At 40.3% G+C, this 17102-nt stretch overlaps 1 protein-coding gene across 2 annotated transcripts in view; it reads left to right on the top strand.

Annotated features, from left to right (window-relative positions):
* Positions 1–2: 2 nt before the first annotated feature.
* CDC16 (cell division cycle 16) overlaps positions 3–17102 on the top strand; it is a 33823-nt gene continuing 16723 nt past the window's right edge. The window contains exons 1-10 of one of the 2 annotated variants that reach the window (XM_006268551.4): positions 3–142; positions 3734–3788; positions 7348–7445; positions 8697–8735; positions 10028–10168; positions 11266–11425; positions 12229–12320; positions 13111–13244; positions 13928–14007; positions 16288–16337. In XM_006268551.4, the coding sequence (XP_006268613.1) occupies positions 95–142; positions 3734–3788; positions 7348–7445; positions 8697–8735; positions 10028–10168; positions 11266–11425; positions 12229–12320; positions 13111–13244; positions 13928–14007; positions 16288–16337 (897 nt within the window). In that variant the 5' untranslated portion in view covers positions 3–94. Of the gene's footprint in view, positions 143–3733; positions 3789–7347; positions 7446–8696; positions 8736–10027; positions 10169–11265; positions 11426–12228; positions 12321–13110; positions 13245–13927; positions 14008–16287; positions 16338–17102 lie in introns of those variants that run through there. The other variant, XM_019484987.2, reaches the window with a different exon arrangement.

The raw sequence follows: 17102 nt of genomic DNA, 5'->3' as shown, positions 1-17102 counted from the left end.
GCGGAGCCGGGGCTGGGGGGACGCCGTTACCCTGCGTGTATCCCCTCCTCCCCTCTCGCGAGACCTCGCGCTCCCCTGCGGCGCGCGCGGGAGGATGAACCTGGAGCACCTGCGGCGGCGCGTGCGGCAGTACATCGACCAGGTGCGCGCCGGGGGGGGCCCTGGCCCTGGCCCTGGCCCTGGCCATGTGCTCTGCTGGGTGCTGCAGCCTGGGGCGGGGGCGGAAATCCTCCCTTGCTGCTGCTTCCTGTTTCAGGTGGTTTTTAAGCCTCGAGATGAAAATCTGGACCGCTTTCGGGGACAGAGCAGCCAGGGATGGGGATGGGGACCGGGGGGCACCGCTGCTCCAGCTGGGACCTGAGGCTGGAGGGGCTGGTCCCTTTGCTTGGGGTCAGCCCTCTGATTTGCTCCTTTTAGGGATTATGGGCACAGGACCACCAAGAAAATGTATAACCTGCCCTTAAGTGGGGACTGAGAAAGGAACCATGAATTTCTTGGGGCAAACAAAACCAGGAACAGGGAAGGGAGTGAGGTCGCAGGGTCAAAATAAGGGGTCCGGAAGGGGACACTGGCCAGCACCCGCTAGCCCCTGAAGGAGTTGAGGGAGCTTGTGGACTAGGGATGGGAATATAATTTAAAAATGTGTCAATTTAAGCTCTTCTAATGATATCACTTAAATGATTAACTGATAGCACAGCAGCTGGGATGGGGCTGCTGCTAGCAGCTGCTTCCCTTGGGCCTTTGTTGGTGGGAGGGAGGGGGAGATGGAGGTGGTGGGGGGCTCCCCTGGGCCTGTGAGGTGGTGGGCAGCAGCAGAAGGCGAGCACTGGGAAGGAGCAGCTAACTGCTTAATGTGGGTCCCAAACTTTGACAGATTGAGCACCACCAGTTTAAAACGATACAACTTTAAGTGCCACCAGCAATTTTTTGTCTTATAGAGTAATTATAATAAATCTGTTAATGTGTATCACTGACGGGTTGTCTGGGGACCACTGGCGGTACACAAATGCCACAGATTGTGAACCTCTTAATTGATGAGTCATTAGGTCACCCCCTGTTTTCCTCTTAGGTTATGGGTACTAGTCCCCCCCATTTGTCCCTCCCTCTTCCCTCCTTGCTCCTTCCTGCCTGCCCTGCTGTCTTCTTGTTCTAGAGACACTGTGCTGCTTCCTTTACGTTAACTGGTAATGTGTTACTGGTATAAATATACTTATTGTTTAAACATTTAACATTTCACACCCCTACTGTGGAAGTGGAGAGTGAAACTCTGCTCGGACAGGTGAGTGGAGGAGTTACAGGACATCAGCCTCATTCACCCAGGTTCCTTCCGGCCAGAGGCTTCTTCCTGGACTTATAGGTGGCCAGCTTGGTAAGAGCCAGGAGGAGGTTGACTAGGAGGTTCCAGGGCTTGGTGGGGCCACATACGGGATAGGGAGCGCATAACAGTAAAGGTGCAGGGAGAAGTGCAGCCAGACCTCAACTGTAGGTTCAGGAGGAGGCAGAAGAGAGGCTGCAACCTGGTGCACTTGAGGTAGGCATGTGCCAGTTGGGGACAGCCATGTCACCATGTTTCATAGAAATCAGAGAGAAGCAAGGCTGGAAGGGACCTCCAGAGGCCATCTAGCATGACCCCCTGCCTGAAGCAGAATCATCCCCGTCCAAGCTATCCCACAGAAACTATAATTGAACCTCTTTGTAAGACTACTGTCCATATTTGGGGTTAGCAAGGAATTTTGCCCCATGCCCAGATTAGTACAGATTAGGAGTGTGGGCGGAGTTTGTCTTCCTCTTTAATTGGCATGCAGCTGTCTCCCTGGGATCTCTTGAGCATATGTTAACAGCCAGTTACAGCAGCTGGATGTTGGTGGTTGTGGTCCCCCTGCTTTGCCTGTGGTTGATATGGGGGTTATATTTTGTGTTGTGTCAGGGTTGACTAGTTTTGCCAAGAGATAAGACAGTGGATTTGGATAGGGATGATCCTGCCTCAGACAGGGGTTAGACTAGATGGCCTCTGGAGGTCCCTTCTGGACCTGCTTCTGTATGGGTATTTATACACACACATTTTTGTGATCCAGTGCACCAGAGATGTGTTGCATTGCTCTGCATGCAAACTGGTGTGCACTGTGCTGCACTGCATGCAGTTGTATAAGTGGTGAAATGCATGTCAGCACGCACAAAATGGCAGCGGTGTGCTTTTGACTAAAACACCTTGGCGGCCCCCTCTTCCCCCTCCCCCCCATGCCACTCCCAGTGCCACCCCCCTGCCTGCCACAGCCCCAGCTCTTCCCAGCATGTGGGTGAAGGTGGGGGGTTGAAATGGGTGTGCGGGGTGACAGCAGCACTGGGAGCAGTGCTGTGGCGGGGCTACAGTGAAATCTGGTGTGGCTGCAGCCCCCTCCCAGTGCCACTGCTTCCCACCCTGAACCCAGGCCCCACTGAGAAGAGTCTGGCTCAGTCAAGCCTGCAGCTGCCGCTTGCCCGCCCTGCCCCCACGCAGATCCAGGGGCACCCTCCCCCTCATCATCAACCCCCACCCCCAACGAGCTGCAGCTCTGTCCCATGTGCTGCCTCACCCTGGCTGGGTAGTGCCTGTACCTGCCCCCTCCCTTCTTCACTGAGGGGGGGCCTTGATCTGCCTCCACTCCCCTTCCCTCCCCACTCCCCTTCCATTACAACAGACTTACCAGCTGCATGCAGCTGTATCGGAAATCAGATTGGTATTGGCTGATATGCCTCCTTAAATATCAGCTATTGGTATTGGCTCCCAAAATCTCTGTCGGTGCACCCCTAATTCTGTGAGCCCCTTTGTTGGGTGCTGTCATGGCCAGGTGGAGCTGCCCCATGCATCATCTCCACAGCTAGACTGAGGAGCAGCTGTAACCCAAACCTGTGCTTTTCTCACAGCCCTTCCCTGTCTGGCCCATGCACTTCTTCCAGAACAGGCACACCACGCTGGTGGGACTACCCCACACCCCTCTATTTCCAAGCAGAGCATCCAGGGTCAGCTCAGGAAGGGCTGTGGCAAAAGCATGCACTCCGGCCACAGCCTTTGGCTCTGCCCAGCAAGAGAGATTAGGCTAGTCGGGAGCAGCCCAGTGGGGTGTAATGGTAGGTGGTGCTACAGAGAAATGACTGTACACTTCCTGTTTATATAGTGCTCTTCTAGGTTCAAAATGCCCCTTTAGGCTTTATTTATGCAAGTTTCATGCTGTTGCTTTTTATCCCAGAAGAAATAGCAAACCACATAAATGCATAAAAGCTTGAGTGGAGAAAATGCATAAAAGCTTGAGTGGAGAAAATGTTTTGGTTAAAGATACATGACCCTTTGATCAAAAAGGAAATAAAAAATACAGACACAGCAACAAAAGCTGTTTTTACCACAGTCTGAAAGATTTCCATTTGTTACAAATAGTATTTTAGTCAAGTGCAAGATGTTATATAAATAAATAATACTTTTAGATCTTCCGTGTCCCTTATTCCTAAGATTCAAGGCCCCTTCTCTCAGACTTGGGTAAATTGCTGAGAAGTGTTTGGGAAGTGCATAATTTGGCCTTTGTAAATGTGTTAGCGGCTGTGAATTATTTGGTCATCAGTTAACTTAGCATAAAAAATACAAAAACTAGCCTTCATAGCCATTTGTGAAGATTTTGGTGGTGGTGTAGTTACTGTTGGTAACTAGAATATCCCAAATATATTTTAAACTAATCTAAACACTTTTAACATTCTTCTACAGCAACAGTATCAAAGTGCCCTATTTTGGGCAGACAAAGTTGCTTCACTATCTCATGGTAAGTAATCCTTTTTATGTCAGATTTCATATAATTTAAAATCTTAACTTCATTCAGACTTGTTCCTATTGATTTTTTTTCAGGGACTTGTATATTTGTAGGCTTTTTTACGTATTGCTCTTCTGCGAATTTCTTTATAATTCTACCTATTCAGCTAGTGCATCAATGATTCCAGCTCAAAAATCAAGTGAATATAATCCATTCTTCATTCATGCGTAACCCTTTTGCCAGGTAACGGGCAGCAGTAACAAGGTCTGGGTTCAAATTTAGGGGTAAAGATCAATTTTTTAAATTTAGCTCAAACCCCCACCCAGAAACATGGGAAAATAAATGTTAACTAGGTGTTCTAATGTGAACAGGCCTCCTCCCTCAAGCAAATATTAAATTAAACTAGGGTTTATTACAAGGGGAAAAAGGGGAGCAAATGGGGATCATAACCAAAACCATAACTATTATAATAGTAACTAAAACTCTACAGAGGTCATAGTTACCAGCAAACCAATTCAGCACCCACCTAGTCCAGGCAGATGGGAAGGGAGACTCCCCTAAGGGTACCATCTAGGGGCCCTACCAGCCGTGGCAGCAAAAGTAGCAAATGCTTGGTAGGAAGGTTTACCCCAGAAACCTTGTTGCTCTTCCCTGCCAGGGGTTGCTGCTCTGCTCTTGGGGTTTTACCGCATACGCCAACCAAAATAGCAAGTACTCAGGAGGAAGACCTATGCTGAATTTACTGCCACTCTGATGCTGGGGACACTGCTAGGATGCAAGGCTGGGGTCCACTGCTTTGGCCACTGGGGCGCATTGGTAGAGATTGCTTCTAGGGAGTGCTGCGCTGACTGCTGCCTCCAGGGGTTACTGCTGCTCCACATCGCTGGGGTGGCTACTGCTAGTCCCCTTCAAGGTTTACTTATATAAACCTAAGTACTTCTCAGTCTTGACCTTCAGTTTTAACTACAATGAATGTCAGGCTTCTACTATGAGGTCCTGTGCACAGAAACACTTTTACTTTGAGGAGCTGGTGAACCACAAGGCCGTCCCAGGAATGACTCCTGTCTGGGTCTCTTCTTTCCTTACACACACAACTTCGTACTAAAACTGAAGGCCACTCCATTGCAGATCTCTGCACAGCTCACAGTGTGGTCTGACTTTTGTATAGCTTAGTATTAATAATGGTTTTGTGCCTACAAACTTCATACATCTGGAAGGGAGGGCTGGTGGACACACAATCTGATCCACCTGTCCTTTACTGGTGCACACTTTTACCTATCCTCAGACAGTATAAACTAAGTCCACAGGCAGTGAAAATGGGCATGAATAGCCCACAAAACCTTTATACAAATGAGGCTATACAGATACAGAATACAGAAAGTTACTAGTATAGAACATAAACATAATCAAACATGCAGAACACAAGAAGGATTACACACGTTTGATTCCTGGCCTGAAAATATACTACTTAACTTACAGTGTTCAATCTTTTTAGCCAATCTTTTTTAAGTACTTCTCCTTCACTTTCCTGAATTTTGCAGGACCCCATTTTAGAATTGATGAGCTAGAACCTGAATTCAGCTAGGATTTAACTGATCTAGCTGGTATTAGTTAAGAGTGGGGGGGGGCAGGGCCTAACCCTCCTGTGCTCTGCTATTTGCACTGTCTGCCTCCTCCCTGCTCCCCACCATCTGTGCCTGAGCAGGCAAGGGAAGTGCTTGCTGCTGAGACTGATCCTGTAGTGTCTCGTACACCAGCAACCATTGCTGCAGCCACACCCACTGACCTCTGGATTTTGTGAGGGTGAAGGGCAAGAGCTGGGCTACAGATCTCATCTCTGTCTACATGTCTGCCAGCCTGCGAGAGCATGCTGCTGGGGGTGTGGGAGGGCAGCAGTAATGGCAGTCCTCAAAGAAGCAGCTGTAGGCACCATTGGGTAGCTGCAGGGGGAGGGAAGAAACAGTGCAGGACTGGGAAAGAGAGCATTGACCGCCTTGCACACTGGCCAGACAGCACAGTACCTGTAAGCAGGGGTGGGCAATTTTATGGGCCCAGGGGCAACATATGGAGTTTTGATGAGTTGTCATGGGCTGGGTGGAGGAGGGGCAAGAGGGTGTGCACATCAGAGCTGACCCATTGCCAAGCCCTGCCCTCTGCCACCTGGGGCAGCCTGTGCCATGCTCCCACTTGCACCTGCCAGGCTGCTCCTAGTACAGCTGCAACTGCCTGGGTGCTGCTCAGCTCCTCTTCCTGTTCAGCCCGGAACAGCACAGCAGGGAGGAAGCTTCAGCCAGGCAGCTCCTGCCCTAGCTCCTGGCTGCCTTTCACTACTCGGCTGCCTGTGCCAGACTGGTGGAGTGGGTGGAAGGCAGCTGAGAGATGGAGCCCCATGGAGCACTGCTGCCAAGAACCCTTCAAAAAGTCCAGCAAAGCCACCTCAAAGAAGTCCTTCCAAATCAATATGATTGCTATTTACAATATAAATACATTATGTAACTATATTACTTATCTATAATTGATTGAGTACAAAATCCTGGGTTATTTTTGATGAAAATAGGGTATTGGGCCTTGGTTCAGGAACCAATCCCCCATTTATAACGTTTCCTGTGGGAAAATCAGTTCTGAGTTATGTTTTGACTTCAGACATGGTTTTCAGGAACCAATTGTATTGGTAAGTCTGAGGACTGCCTGTAATAATTTGTTTTATCCATCCCTTTTTCAGTGTAAAATTGTTTCCTACAGTGGCTCCGTAGTGCTTAGTCTATTTTACATATATAGAACCAGCATTGCTATATCTTCTGTATTTTGAAGAATAGTAAAGTGTCGACAATTTTGAAGAGTCTCCCAGTATATCATGACTTAACACAGGTTGTGTGTCACCCAGATTAATTGATCTTTTTTCCAAATATTTATTTTCAGTTCTTTATCTGTGTCTATCTTAAAATGACTTTATATAAATCTGATCCTGCAGAAGCTTGAATTACTAATGGTACATAAAGTGTAACATATACATAAGTTCTTACTGGATCTGAGCGTACTATTATACATCTACAACTTGGAAAAAATTGTTTTATTTAACAAGTACTTGATTCCACAAAAGCTTTAAGTGTGGGGAAGGGAAGAAGAAATAGATGACACCTGTGTTTTCTTCTGTGGCCTCATTCAGGGGCAGGATCTACTTATAACAGTCATGCATGCTGTTTTTCTTGTCTTCATTAATTATAATCCCCTTCTATTATGATACGCAAACTGATGGTAGATTGTTTACATTCTTGCTTGACAGTTATTTTTGCTGGAGTCCTGGAGGGTGAACTTCCATCTTTTCTTTTCAGACATGTACCCTAGGGTGCATTTTTAATTATCACAAAGTGAAGGTTTAATTATTAATTTCTAATTCTAGAGATGATTAGTACAAGGAAAAATAGGGTAATAACTTTCTAATGACCTGAAAATATATATGCCTTTCAAAAGTTGTGATATTTATAATAAAGTGGTTTAGAATTGTGTTTAATTTGATATAATATATTACATATATTAAGTATAATAATATAAATCTTGTATTTTTATAAAGAGGAACCTCAGGACATCTATTGGCTGGCCCAGTGTCTTTACTTGACAGCACAATATCATAGGGCAGCACATGCCCTGCGATCACGCAAGTTGGATAAGGCAAGTAATTTCAGGCAAGAAGTATTATTTCTGTTTTAAAACAAAACACCTGCTAAGCAGTTGATCTGTACTAAATGTAGGGGTTTTTTTTGCCCCCTTTAGATCTTACGGTCTAAGGAGTGGCCATGCTGCAGCATGGGTGCCACAAGTGATGCGGACAGCCTCTGTGGTGCACAGCAGATTGGGAGGGGACAGGTAGCACAGTTCCAGATAGGGTAAGGAGCAAAAAACAGCATCAGATCAGACAGGGAGCACAGGGCAGAAAGCAGAATGCAGAACAGCATAGCAGGTAAGGGAAAGGGATCGAACTAGCACTTGGAGAGGGTTTAGGGCTAATTTGTGGCACATCTGCCAAAAGGCCTATCTCCCACTGATCTAAAGGGAAAGTAACTGCATTGTATTGCATTATGCAGTCTGTAAAAACAAATATAGCCACTTGCTCATGTAACCAGAATGCAAAGAGTAGGACCAACTAAAGTCAGAGAGAATTCTAAAGAGGAAAGGGGAGGGACAAATATGAGGAAAGCAAGGAGTTGGTCAAAGGCTGTGCTATTCTATTTCTCCCACTTTGCTAGTGATAGTTATGGAGGCCTGGAAAGGAGAAAGTATTGCTGGAATAAGAGCCCTTAAAAATAATATTGAAGTGCATCACAGGCTGGGTCTGATCATTAATAACTATGATAAGGGAGGTTCTGCTGAGATAGTAAAAGGTTAACCAGACTGCAAGACGCAAAGAAAAGAGAGCAGACTAAATCCAGTAGCTGGCTTAAACAGCATGCTGTGTGACACTAAAGTCAAAAAAGAGAAAGGAAATACTGTGAGATATAAAAGCATGTTGCAGTAACATAACAAAATGGGGATGAAAAAATAGAAGAGGCTGTGTTGTCAGACCAACTGCCACCATGTTGCCAGAAGAGCAGACAGTGATACTGCCCTGCCTATGTATCACTACTACCCAGGCACCACGTTGCATCTCTGGTATGTTGATATGGAATGGGGAAAAAGAGTGCCTAATGTGTGCAAAGAGGAATGGAGGGGGATAAGTTCAGACCGAGGAGATAGAATGGTGCTTGAGAAATCTGGAGTCAAAGTTTTAAGTAAATGATGCAAAGGTAGTACCATCTTTAGGTAGATTTTTAGTTAGAAAACAGGTGTTTTTTACAGTAGTAGCTTTTTGCTGTTGAATATTTGGGACTTTTGCTTGCAGCTTCTTTAAGTTTAATATAATTTACACTTCTGTTTCTTTCTCAGTTATATGAAGCATGTCGATACCTTGCAGCAAGATGTCATGTAAGTATATATTTTAGTTAATACTAGAAACAAATCAAACTAAACAAAACTTACAATGTAAGTGTGCATCTTGCACATCAGAAGATTGTAGACTAGAGGAGGGATATGTATTGGTCTAAATCTGAGGTTTGCAACAATTCGCTGAAGCTGTGGGTTCATATTCTCTGATGCTAGTCTTGTTTTGTCATTGTTCTAAGCTAGATTTTTTTTTTGGAACCATATTGTGTGGGTCTTTTGAATGAGACTAGAAAATACCAACACCTCTTTGTTCATCCCAAATGCTAAATTTCTGAGAGTATGGAGTTTGGTTGTTACCTATGCATCAGAATTTCCTTAGTCTACAATGTTGTTTGTGAGGATATGCCCCAAAGATGGCTTTGTTGTAGTGGTGCCATGAATGCAAAAGTGTTGCATTTATAGTTACATATGTAGAAGAATGAGTAAAGTAAAATTGAATAGTATGTATTTCAGTTGGGTTTTGTATCATTTGTTGCAACTTGTTGTTTATTTCAAGATAAATATCTTTAGACGTCTATAATCAGACAGTGTTAAACAATATGATAAATGCCTATGAATAATTTAATTTCCAGTTTCTGATTTGATTTAATTGTTTGGTTGTACAATATAGAAATATTTAATAAACTACTAGTCTACTAGTAATTATTTTTTAATAAACTACTAATACTAGTGGGGTGCATCTGCACAAGACATTTACTGTGGAGCTGCCTAATTAGCTTTGCAGTAAACATCTCAGCGTCTACAGGTACAGCCCTATTAAGCTTCAGTAAACTAATAAACTCTGCAGAGGATAGTACTTGTACTTACACTGCTGCAGTTTTTTAGTGTGCAGCAGTGCATGTGTAGATGCTGACTTGGCTGGCTGGGGCACAAGGGTGCTTCAGTGTGGGGGCTGCCTGCTGCAATATGTTGAGCTGGGCAGGAGCAGCCCCAGGCTGGCAGGCTGACTCCCAGGGGCCTCTGCCAGCCAGAGCTGCTCCAAGCCAACTCAAGTGTGCTGTGGTCCTAAGTGAATGTTCAGCCAGCATGCCCAGGAGCAATACACTCCAGTGTGATAAGTGCTGGAGTTCATTGCTGTGCCTTTATTGCACGTGCAGACAAACACATGGGCTACTAGATTATGTTGATAAATTAATCCGCAACCAAAATAAATGTCTAAATACAAATAATGCCCTAGGTTATTAAAAGCATTTATGCTTTTCTTATGATAGTATATTTATTTGTGCTTTAATTTATATAAATGCTTAAAACCTAAATCATTTTTTTTCCTGTAGTATGCTGCAAAAGAGCATCAACAGGCCCTTGATATTCTTGACATGGAAGAGCCAATCAACAAAAGACTATTTGAGAAATACATGAAAGATGAAAGTGGGCTCAAAGACTCCAGCAGTGATTGGGAGATGTCACAATCCTCTGTAAGTATCATTTTTTAAATATCATATTTTAATTGTTGAAAAAAATGTTTAATTAGTACAGGTATTTATCAAAGTACTGGCACTGCAATCATCTTCACTGTGTTTTCTCAGAAACCTGTTTCTGAAATTGAGGAGCATTATTATTATTATTAGCTGCCTTGGTTATTGCCTCTGTGGAATAATTATCTTGGCCTGTCAGTAGTAGCAGTCCCACGCAAATACTTCCTCAGAATTGGTAGCTGAAGATTTAAATTCTAGGCTTGCTGAGTTGTGACTTGAGATTTGACAACATAGGTTCACTTGCACTGTAGGCTCAGAAAGCAGCAGTCCTCTGCCCATCAACTATTTTAATGAGGTATTACTTTAATTACTTCAGTACTGCTTTCAAGGGGCCATTCCTCATCTGTACTTGAAAGGTAGGAAGTGTACTTAAAGTACAGCAGTTATTCTTGCTTGATTCCATATTTAGACAGACTTGTGCTCTAATCAGAGTTAAAGGTACAAAACAATTTTATTTATAATAATACTGTTTTATTAACTCCATAAATTTCTGAAACATGTACGATTTGCTATACAATAAAAAATGCGATTGGTCCTTACCCAAAATATTTTTTTAAATATTTGAACCAATTGTTCTTAATCTCTCTTTTTTTCCCTCATCCTGATTTGGGTATTCTGTTTCATATGCCTAAACTCATATTCCTACCCCCATCCAAACACAAGCAGCTGAATTCTGCTTATTCACACTTAAGTCCTCTCCTACAACCACAGATTCATTCCTGGGATATCTTATAGTTGTGAAACAATACATTAAGCCAGTGGTTTCTTTAATCTTCATAGGCCCTTGTTTGAAATACTGACTGCCTACTTTTTTCAAGCATATATTTTACTAGTTCTCATTTGTTAGAAGCCTGCTATAGTCTTTATATTGGTTTAGCTTATGAATAACTTTTTTTAAATTTCAAGGTAGTACTAGAAAATCAAATCACATCATGTAAAATGCTTTTTACTTTTCAGGGAGTCCATTTGCTATGTGCTCAAAACCCAATTGCAAACATTGATTCAGTCTCTGACCTCCAGCCCTGCTTTTCCACCAGATTAAGAGCTCTATATGCCTTTTGCGAGGGAAGATCTATGATGCTTTGGATAATAGAACCCTAGCAACCTACAGCTACAAAGAGGCATTGAAGCTTGATGTTTACTGCTTTGAAGCATTTGACCTTTTAACATCACACCACATGTTAACAGCACAAGAAGGTTTGGAGAACAATATTTATTTTTCAGATGTAAACAAAATTAAACCTCCAGTTTCACAGTCCTGAATAAAATTAATGTTGCATATTACAAATCTTAGTTCTGAACTAATTTGAAAGAATAGCATGTACTCAGTTTTATTTGTATTTATTAAAGATTCTGGTTATGTTAAATAGATAAAGTATTCTAACTTTCTGAAATTTGCACTTAAACTTTAGATTTCAGCTCATGGGGTGCAATCTCTGGGTTATGTTAGGTGACTACTACATCTTAAAAATCAGCAAAATTATGTAACTATTAAGACTTGAAAAGAGCAAAGTAAGCCCAGCCTCTGTGGCTAGTTTTCTCCAGTAACTTCCATGCCCATTACTTAGATTTAGCATCTGTTTTCTCTATGAGCTCAATGCCATAGTCCTTTGAAGCCACAAAGCATTGTGAGATTACGGTGAAAAGTCATAGTTGTTTTTGGCATTGTGTATGGAAAAAGGTTAAAAGTAATTGTTTTATCCAGTGCCCCCCTCTTCAGTGAAAAACCTTAACCCTAGAGTCAATATAAAACTGTAGATTGTAGTACCCCATCAAGTTGAATTTGACTCAGTTAAGTTCTGTAGAGAAGAATTTAAAAAGTAAGAATTCAGTCATTCACCTTCATGCTTAGGATTACTGTATCATAATGCAGTTGTTTAGGATCATTAATAACGTGATGCTTTACTTGTATTGGAACAGACATTTCAAACTTGTGTTTTTGAGCCCTGTGAATTTTTTACTTGTTTGGGGTTTTTTTGTGCTTGTTTTAATTTACACAGAAAAAGAACTGCTTGAATCTCTACCTCTTAGTAAACAGTGTATGGAAGAACAAGAATTGCTACATTTTCTGTTTGAGAATAAACTGAAAAAGGTAAAAAATAAAAAAATAAATAAAAAAAAAGGAAAAGCAAAAAAATGTTTGAATTGGAAAACTTGTCCTAAATGCTAATTTTATATGATTGTGTTTTGTTTTGAGCTTTTGAAACATCAAAATTAAAAAATGTATTTTTACTTTTGCTTATAATTACTTCATGTATTAAATTACCCAGTTCATTAAATTATTAAATGTAATTACTTAATTTATATTACTGCTTTTCATATATAGAAATATAAAAAAGATAAGTGTTTCATGTAGGCTTTATTCCACAAATTTTATAGTTTCGTTTGATAAAAATCACTACATGGCTGACTTGCAGTTTTTTGAGAAACATCCAAGTATAGAATAATGCTGTAACAATTGCTTTAATAATGTTGGTGCACTGAAGCTTGTTTGTATAAAAGGATGTAAGGGATTTTACAGTAAGAATATATTATGTCTAAAGTGCTGTTGCTGGAACTGCACCACAGCATTGGCCAACATGGGGGTCAGCAAGTGCCCTGTCACTCAGCATTGTTCTTTCAGAGACTGCACTTGAAAAACTGGTAATGAAATATCTTTCACTGTCTAAAACTTGTTGACATGAGTCAATGAGCTATTAATAAATATTAGTTTTTTACTTAACGCAGACCTTCTAAGCACAAGTCAATTTTAAGAGATCCAGAAAAATATTAAAATACCTTTGAATTATTATTTCAGACAGAACCTAAAAGCAGATATTATTAAAATCATTTTTTTCATTTTATACAAATTCTTATGGTTGTTAAAATGCCTTCTTTTTCAGTATAACAAACCTAGTGAAACAGTGATTCCGGAATCTGTAGATGGCCTCCAGGACAATCTGGATGTTGTAGTATCCTTAGCCGAAAGACATTATTATAACTGTGATTTCAAAATGTGCTACAAGCTTACATCTGTGTAAGTACATAAAGCAACTGTGATATTTCAAGATTTTATTTCTGCTACTTCTCAGGTGTCATGTAGGAAATATCATATGATCACAAATATACCCAAATCTATCATTCAGTTGTTTAATATATCTTTTGCAAACTAATATTATCTCAGCTGAGGTAAGTTTCATGGTTTCATACCAAAGTCCCAGCTGGTTAAGAAACTGTGAAAATAAATATGTTTTGTTTTGAACAAACACACAACAAAATGTGATAGTGTTCTATAAAGCTTCTTTATCTTAAGCTCTAGATTTACTACATGTCAGTACTCAAACTATTGGTCTTGTAAAATAAAATAAGCTTTCAGCAAAGACAGTGCTATATTGAATCTAATCTTGTTTCCAGCAGTGGCAGGACCTGAGAATGCTGTAAAGGCAGTATACTAAATTTGTCAGTAGAAATATTTGATTGCTATCCTAATTGCATATTCCATCTGCCAAGTGTTTTGTTAACCAGTTCAGCTAAATTAATTCTAGCTGGTTCTAAATTAGCTATTATTATGCTAGTAACATCATGTAGCTAGAACATGACTGTTGGCTTATTCAAGTGCTGATTGCTTGCAGTATTACATGTTGTTATAACATTATTTTCTTTCTAATTCAGTTAAGTTACATGAACCATTTATTGTATAATATGTTTTGTTTTTAATAGGGTAATGGAAAAAGATCCCTTCCATGCAAATTGTTTACCTGTGCATATAGGGACACTTGTGGAATTGAATAAAGCAAATGGTGAGAATTGTTATTGACTAACAATCTAATAAGACTCAAATGAATGTAGAGTTTTAAAAGCATCATAGCTAATTTTGACAGTGCCTTTTGAATAGATTTCTCAACAGTCAAGCAGAAAGTAGCATTTTCTACAAATAAACCCCAAAAAATGAGATTAAGGAAAAAAACATTTTAAACTTTAAATTAAAAAATGTAAACGTTGCAGAGCTGGGTAGGGATCACATGAGTGGTTTTCCTGTGCTCTAACAGCATTTTCTGCCTCTTGGGTTATATAGCCAATGAGTTGCAGAGAACCAAACTTTTTATTAATGTCTACTGTGTGTTGAATACTGTGGTAAATGTAGGTTTATTTTCCTTCCAAAAATTAAAGAAAATATATTTTCAACAAATATAAGAGGGAAATTTTTAAGAATGGCTACTTGTGACCACAAAATCTGTGGATAGATCTATTGTGTTTTTCAGGTAGGATCAGATTTATTTTCTGTAGAGTGAACTGCCTGCAAACAGAGACCTGTTTCATAAGTTATCTCTTCCTATTTGCAGTTATAAACACTGCTTCAATTATGACCCTGTTCATAACCATACAGTCTTCTTGTGACAGTTACATCAATAGTTTAGCTACAGTTTGTTTCCAGACTCTTTCCAAGAAGGTCTTGGAAGTATTTGGAAACAATTTGAAATGAGAATGAGGACATGACATCAAATGGCCTTCACTCTTTCAGTGTATTAATCTGAAATAAAGTATGAAAATTCCACTTTTGTACAAACAGGTAGGCCATTACATATGCTAGTATATCTTTGTAAGCAGTTGGTGTGCTTCAGCTTCTTTAATTGCAAGAGTCAACAATTTTTTTTTTTTTTTTTAATTTGGCCAGTAGTCTACTTTTTCTGAGGGTCAGTTGAGAGCTACTTCTATAAAAAGTGAGAAGTACTGTGAACAGAATTTTTATAATAGGCCTCCATTTAAAGTTTTGAATTGGGGGAAAGAACTCCAGTGGTGAGACTTGCACTGTGGATCTTTCATTACATTCAGAGAACAATGTTTTTTTGTTATTCCTTCCCATGGGGAGGAGAAGACCTGGGGAAAGGAGGGTAGTGTTGTTACACTTTGTAAGTGTTATTGATAGTAAAGTGCTGGAACAGGTTACCCAGAAAGGTTGTGGAATCTCCATCCTTGGACATTTTTAAGACCTGGGTAGACAAAGCCTTGGCTGGGATGATCTCACTGGGGATAGTCTTGCTTTGAGGAGGGTGTTGAAGTAGGTGACCTCCTGAGGTCTCTTCTAACCCTAATTTTCTATGATTCTATATAGTTCTGCTTTTATTTATTAAAGTAATTAAGTGATAAAACACTTCAGGATTATTTTTATTCAACATACAGAAACTTTGGTTACGTGTTTAGGTCCTTGATCTCTTAATTTTAGTAATTCTGAGGCAGAATTCTTTAAACACTAAGTTATCGTACATTGTCAATGTTGAAAGTAGAAACAAGTCATTGTAGTTAATTTATAAGAAGCGGAACTTTTAAAATTATTTCAAGTATACGTGGCAATATTTTTGAAAATGTAATACTGTACTTTAGCTGACTATGTTCTAATTTGCTCCAACATTACGTAGGCTAGGATTTTCTTAATAACCCGGTTGAGTCAAATGCACAACTTGTCTGTTATGCTCTTCACATACTCAGGCTGGAAACTGACATCTCATTTGAGGTGATCATGACTCAACCAGATTTTAACTCTGGTAAAAGCACAAGTGGCATAGCCGTTTATACACTTAGGTTTTTCAAGCTGTATTGCTGCCCCTCTGACAGGTCTGTCCTGGGATGACTGGCAGTTAACTTGAATGAGCTGTGGTTAATTTCCAGACATACACAGCATTGTCCTGGGGAAAAATATTATCACACTTTACCTCACTTATTTCACAGGTACTTGAAGTGGGACAATGGACGTGTGTGTCTGTGGGATCCTGGGGCAAGCAGCTTTCTCTTGGGAGAAATGCTATCTATGTGCATCTACAGTGCTTTGAATTTGTATTCAAATACACACAAACTTATTCAAGCTTTAGGTTTTGTAAAAATAGATTAAAATAGAAAGTTAAAGGGTCATTTTTTAAAGGATCTGTTTAAAGAGTAAAACATTTAGCTCTGAGTTTATAGACTAACTTTCAACACGTAGTGCGAGATGCATGTAATGATACTTTATAACTATATGTTGTCCAGAATTGTCTTTTGTTTAATGTACTATAATTTTCTCTCCTCCCACCCCCTGCCCTTTACAGAGCTTTTCTATCTTTCTCATAAATTGGTGGATTTGTACCCAAACAATCCTGTAAGTTTTTACTTTACTTTTTAAAATAAAAAAAAATCCTTATGTGAAATACATTTAACCTCAGGAATTGATCAAGGTTTTAAATCTAGTTTTAGAATACCTAATATTTAAACTATTCAAAGTAAAATAGAATATTTTATGCTTCCGAATATAAACACTCAAGAATTTTCTGTCATATCAGATATTATATAACTAATTCTTTCAAAGTTCTGTGATGGTGAGGGTCTTCATCATTTTTAGGAGTTTTGTTATATAGTTTAAGCCATTTTTTGAAAAGTCTTAATCAACTTTCTGCTCCTTCATATTGGAGATTGTGTACAGGGAAAGCATGTTTTACTGCCTAGAATTGTTTCCTGTGCTTTTGATTAACCAAAAAGGCTTTAACTTTTAAAACTTTCAGACTTGGCATTAGTGAGAACTTACTTTTAGATGGTTGAAGAAATGTGGTGTATAAATAGCAATATTGTGATAGTTTAAAAGTATACTGTGCAGGCAGTTTGCTCCTTTCTACTTATTTAAGTACATACAGGTATACAGTTCCAGATATACATCTATCTGGAGTAGTTTACATCTGAAAAAAGCATATCTGTATGTACACCACCTTTCTGCTGTCCTGTGAAATATGAATTTTCATTTCTACCTAGGAGAAATATTACAATCTGTGTACTCTTCTATGCCTGAGGAAGGGTGTGTGCGCCCAAAAACTTGCAGATAAACATTTCTTTTGCAACCATCTAGTTGGTCTAATAAAAGTTATCACCTCCC

This window comes from Alligator mississippiensis, chromosome 1 (genome assembly GCF_030867095.1).
Source record: "Alligator mississippiensis isolate rAllMis1 chromosome 1, rAllMis1, whole genome shotgun sequence".
NCBI classification, from domain to species: domain Eukaryota; kingdom Metazoa; phylum Chordata; order Crocodylia; family Alligatoridae; genus Alligator; species Alligator mississippiensis.
This window is presented reverse-complemented; position numbering and strand designations above follow the sequence as displayed.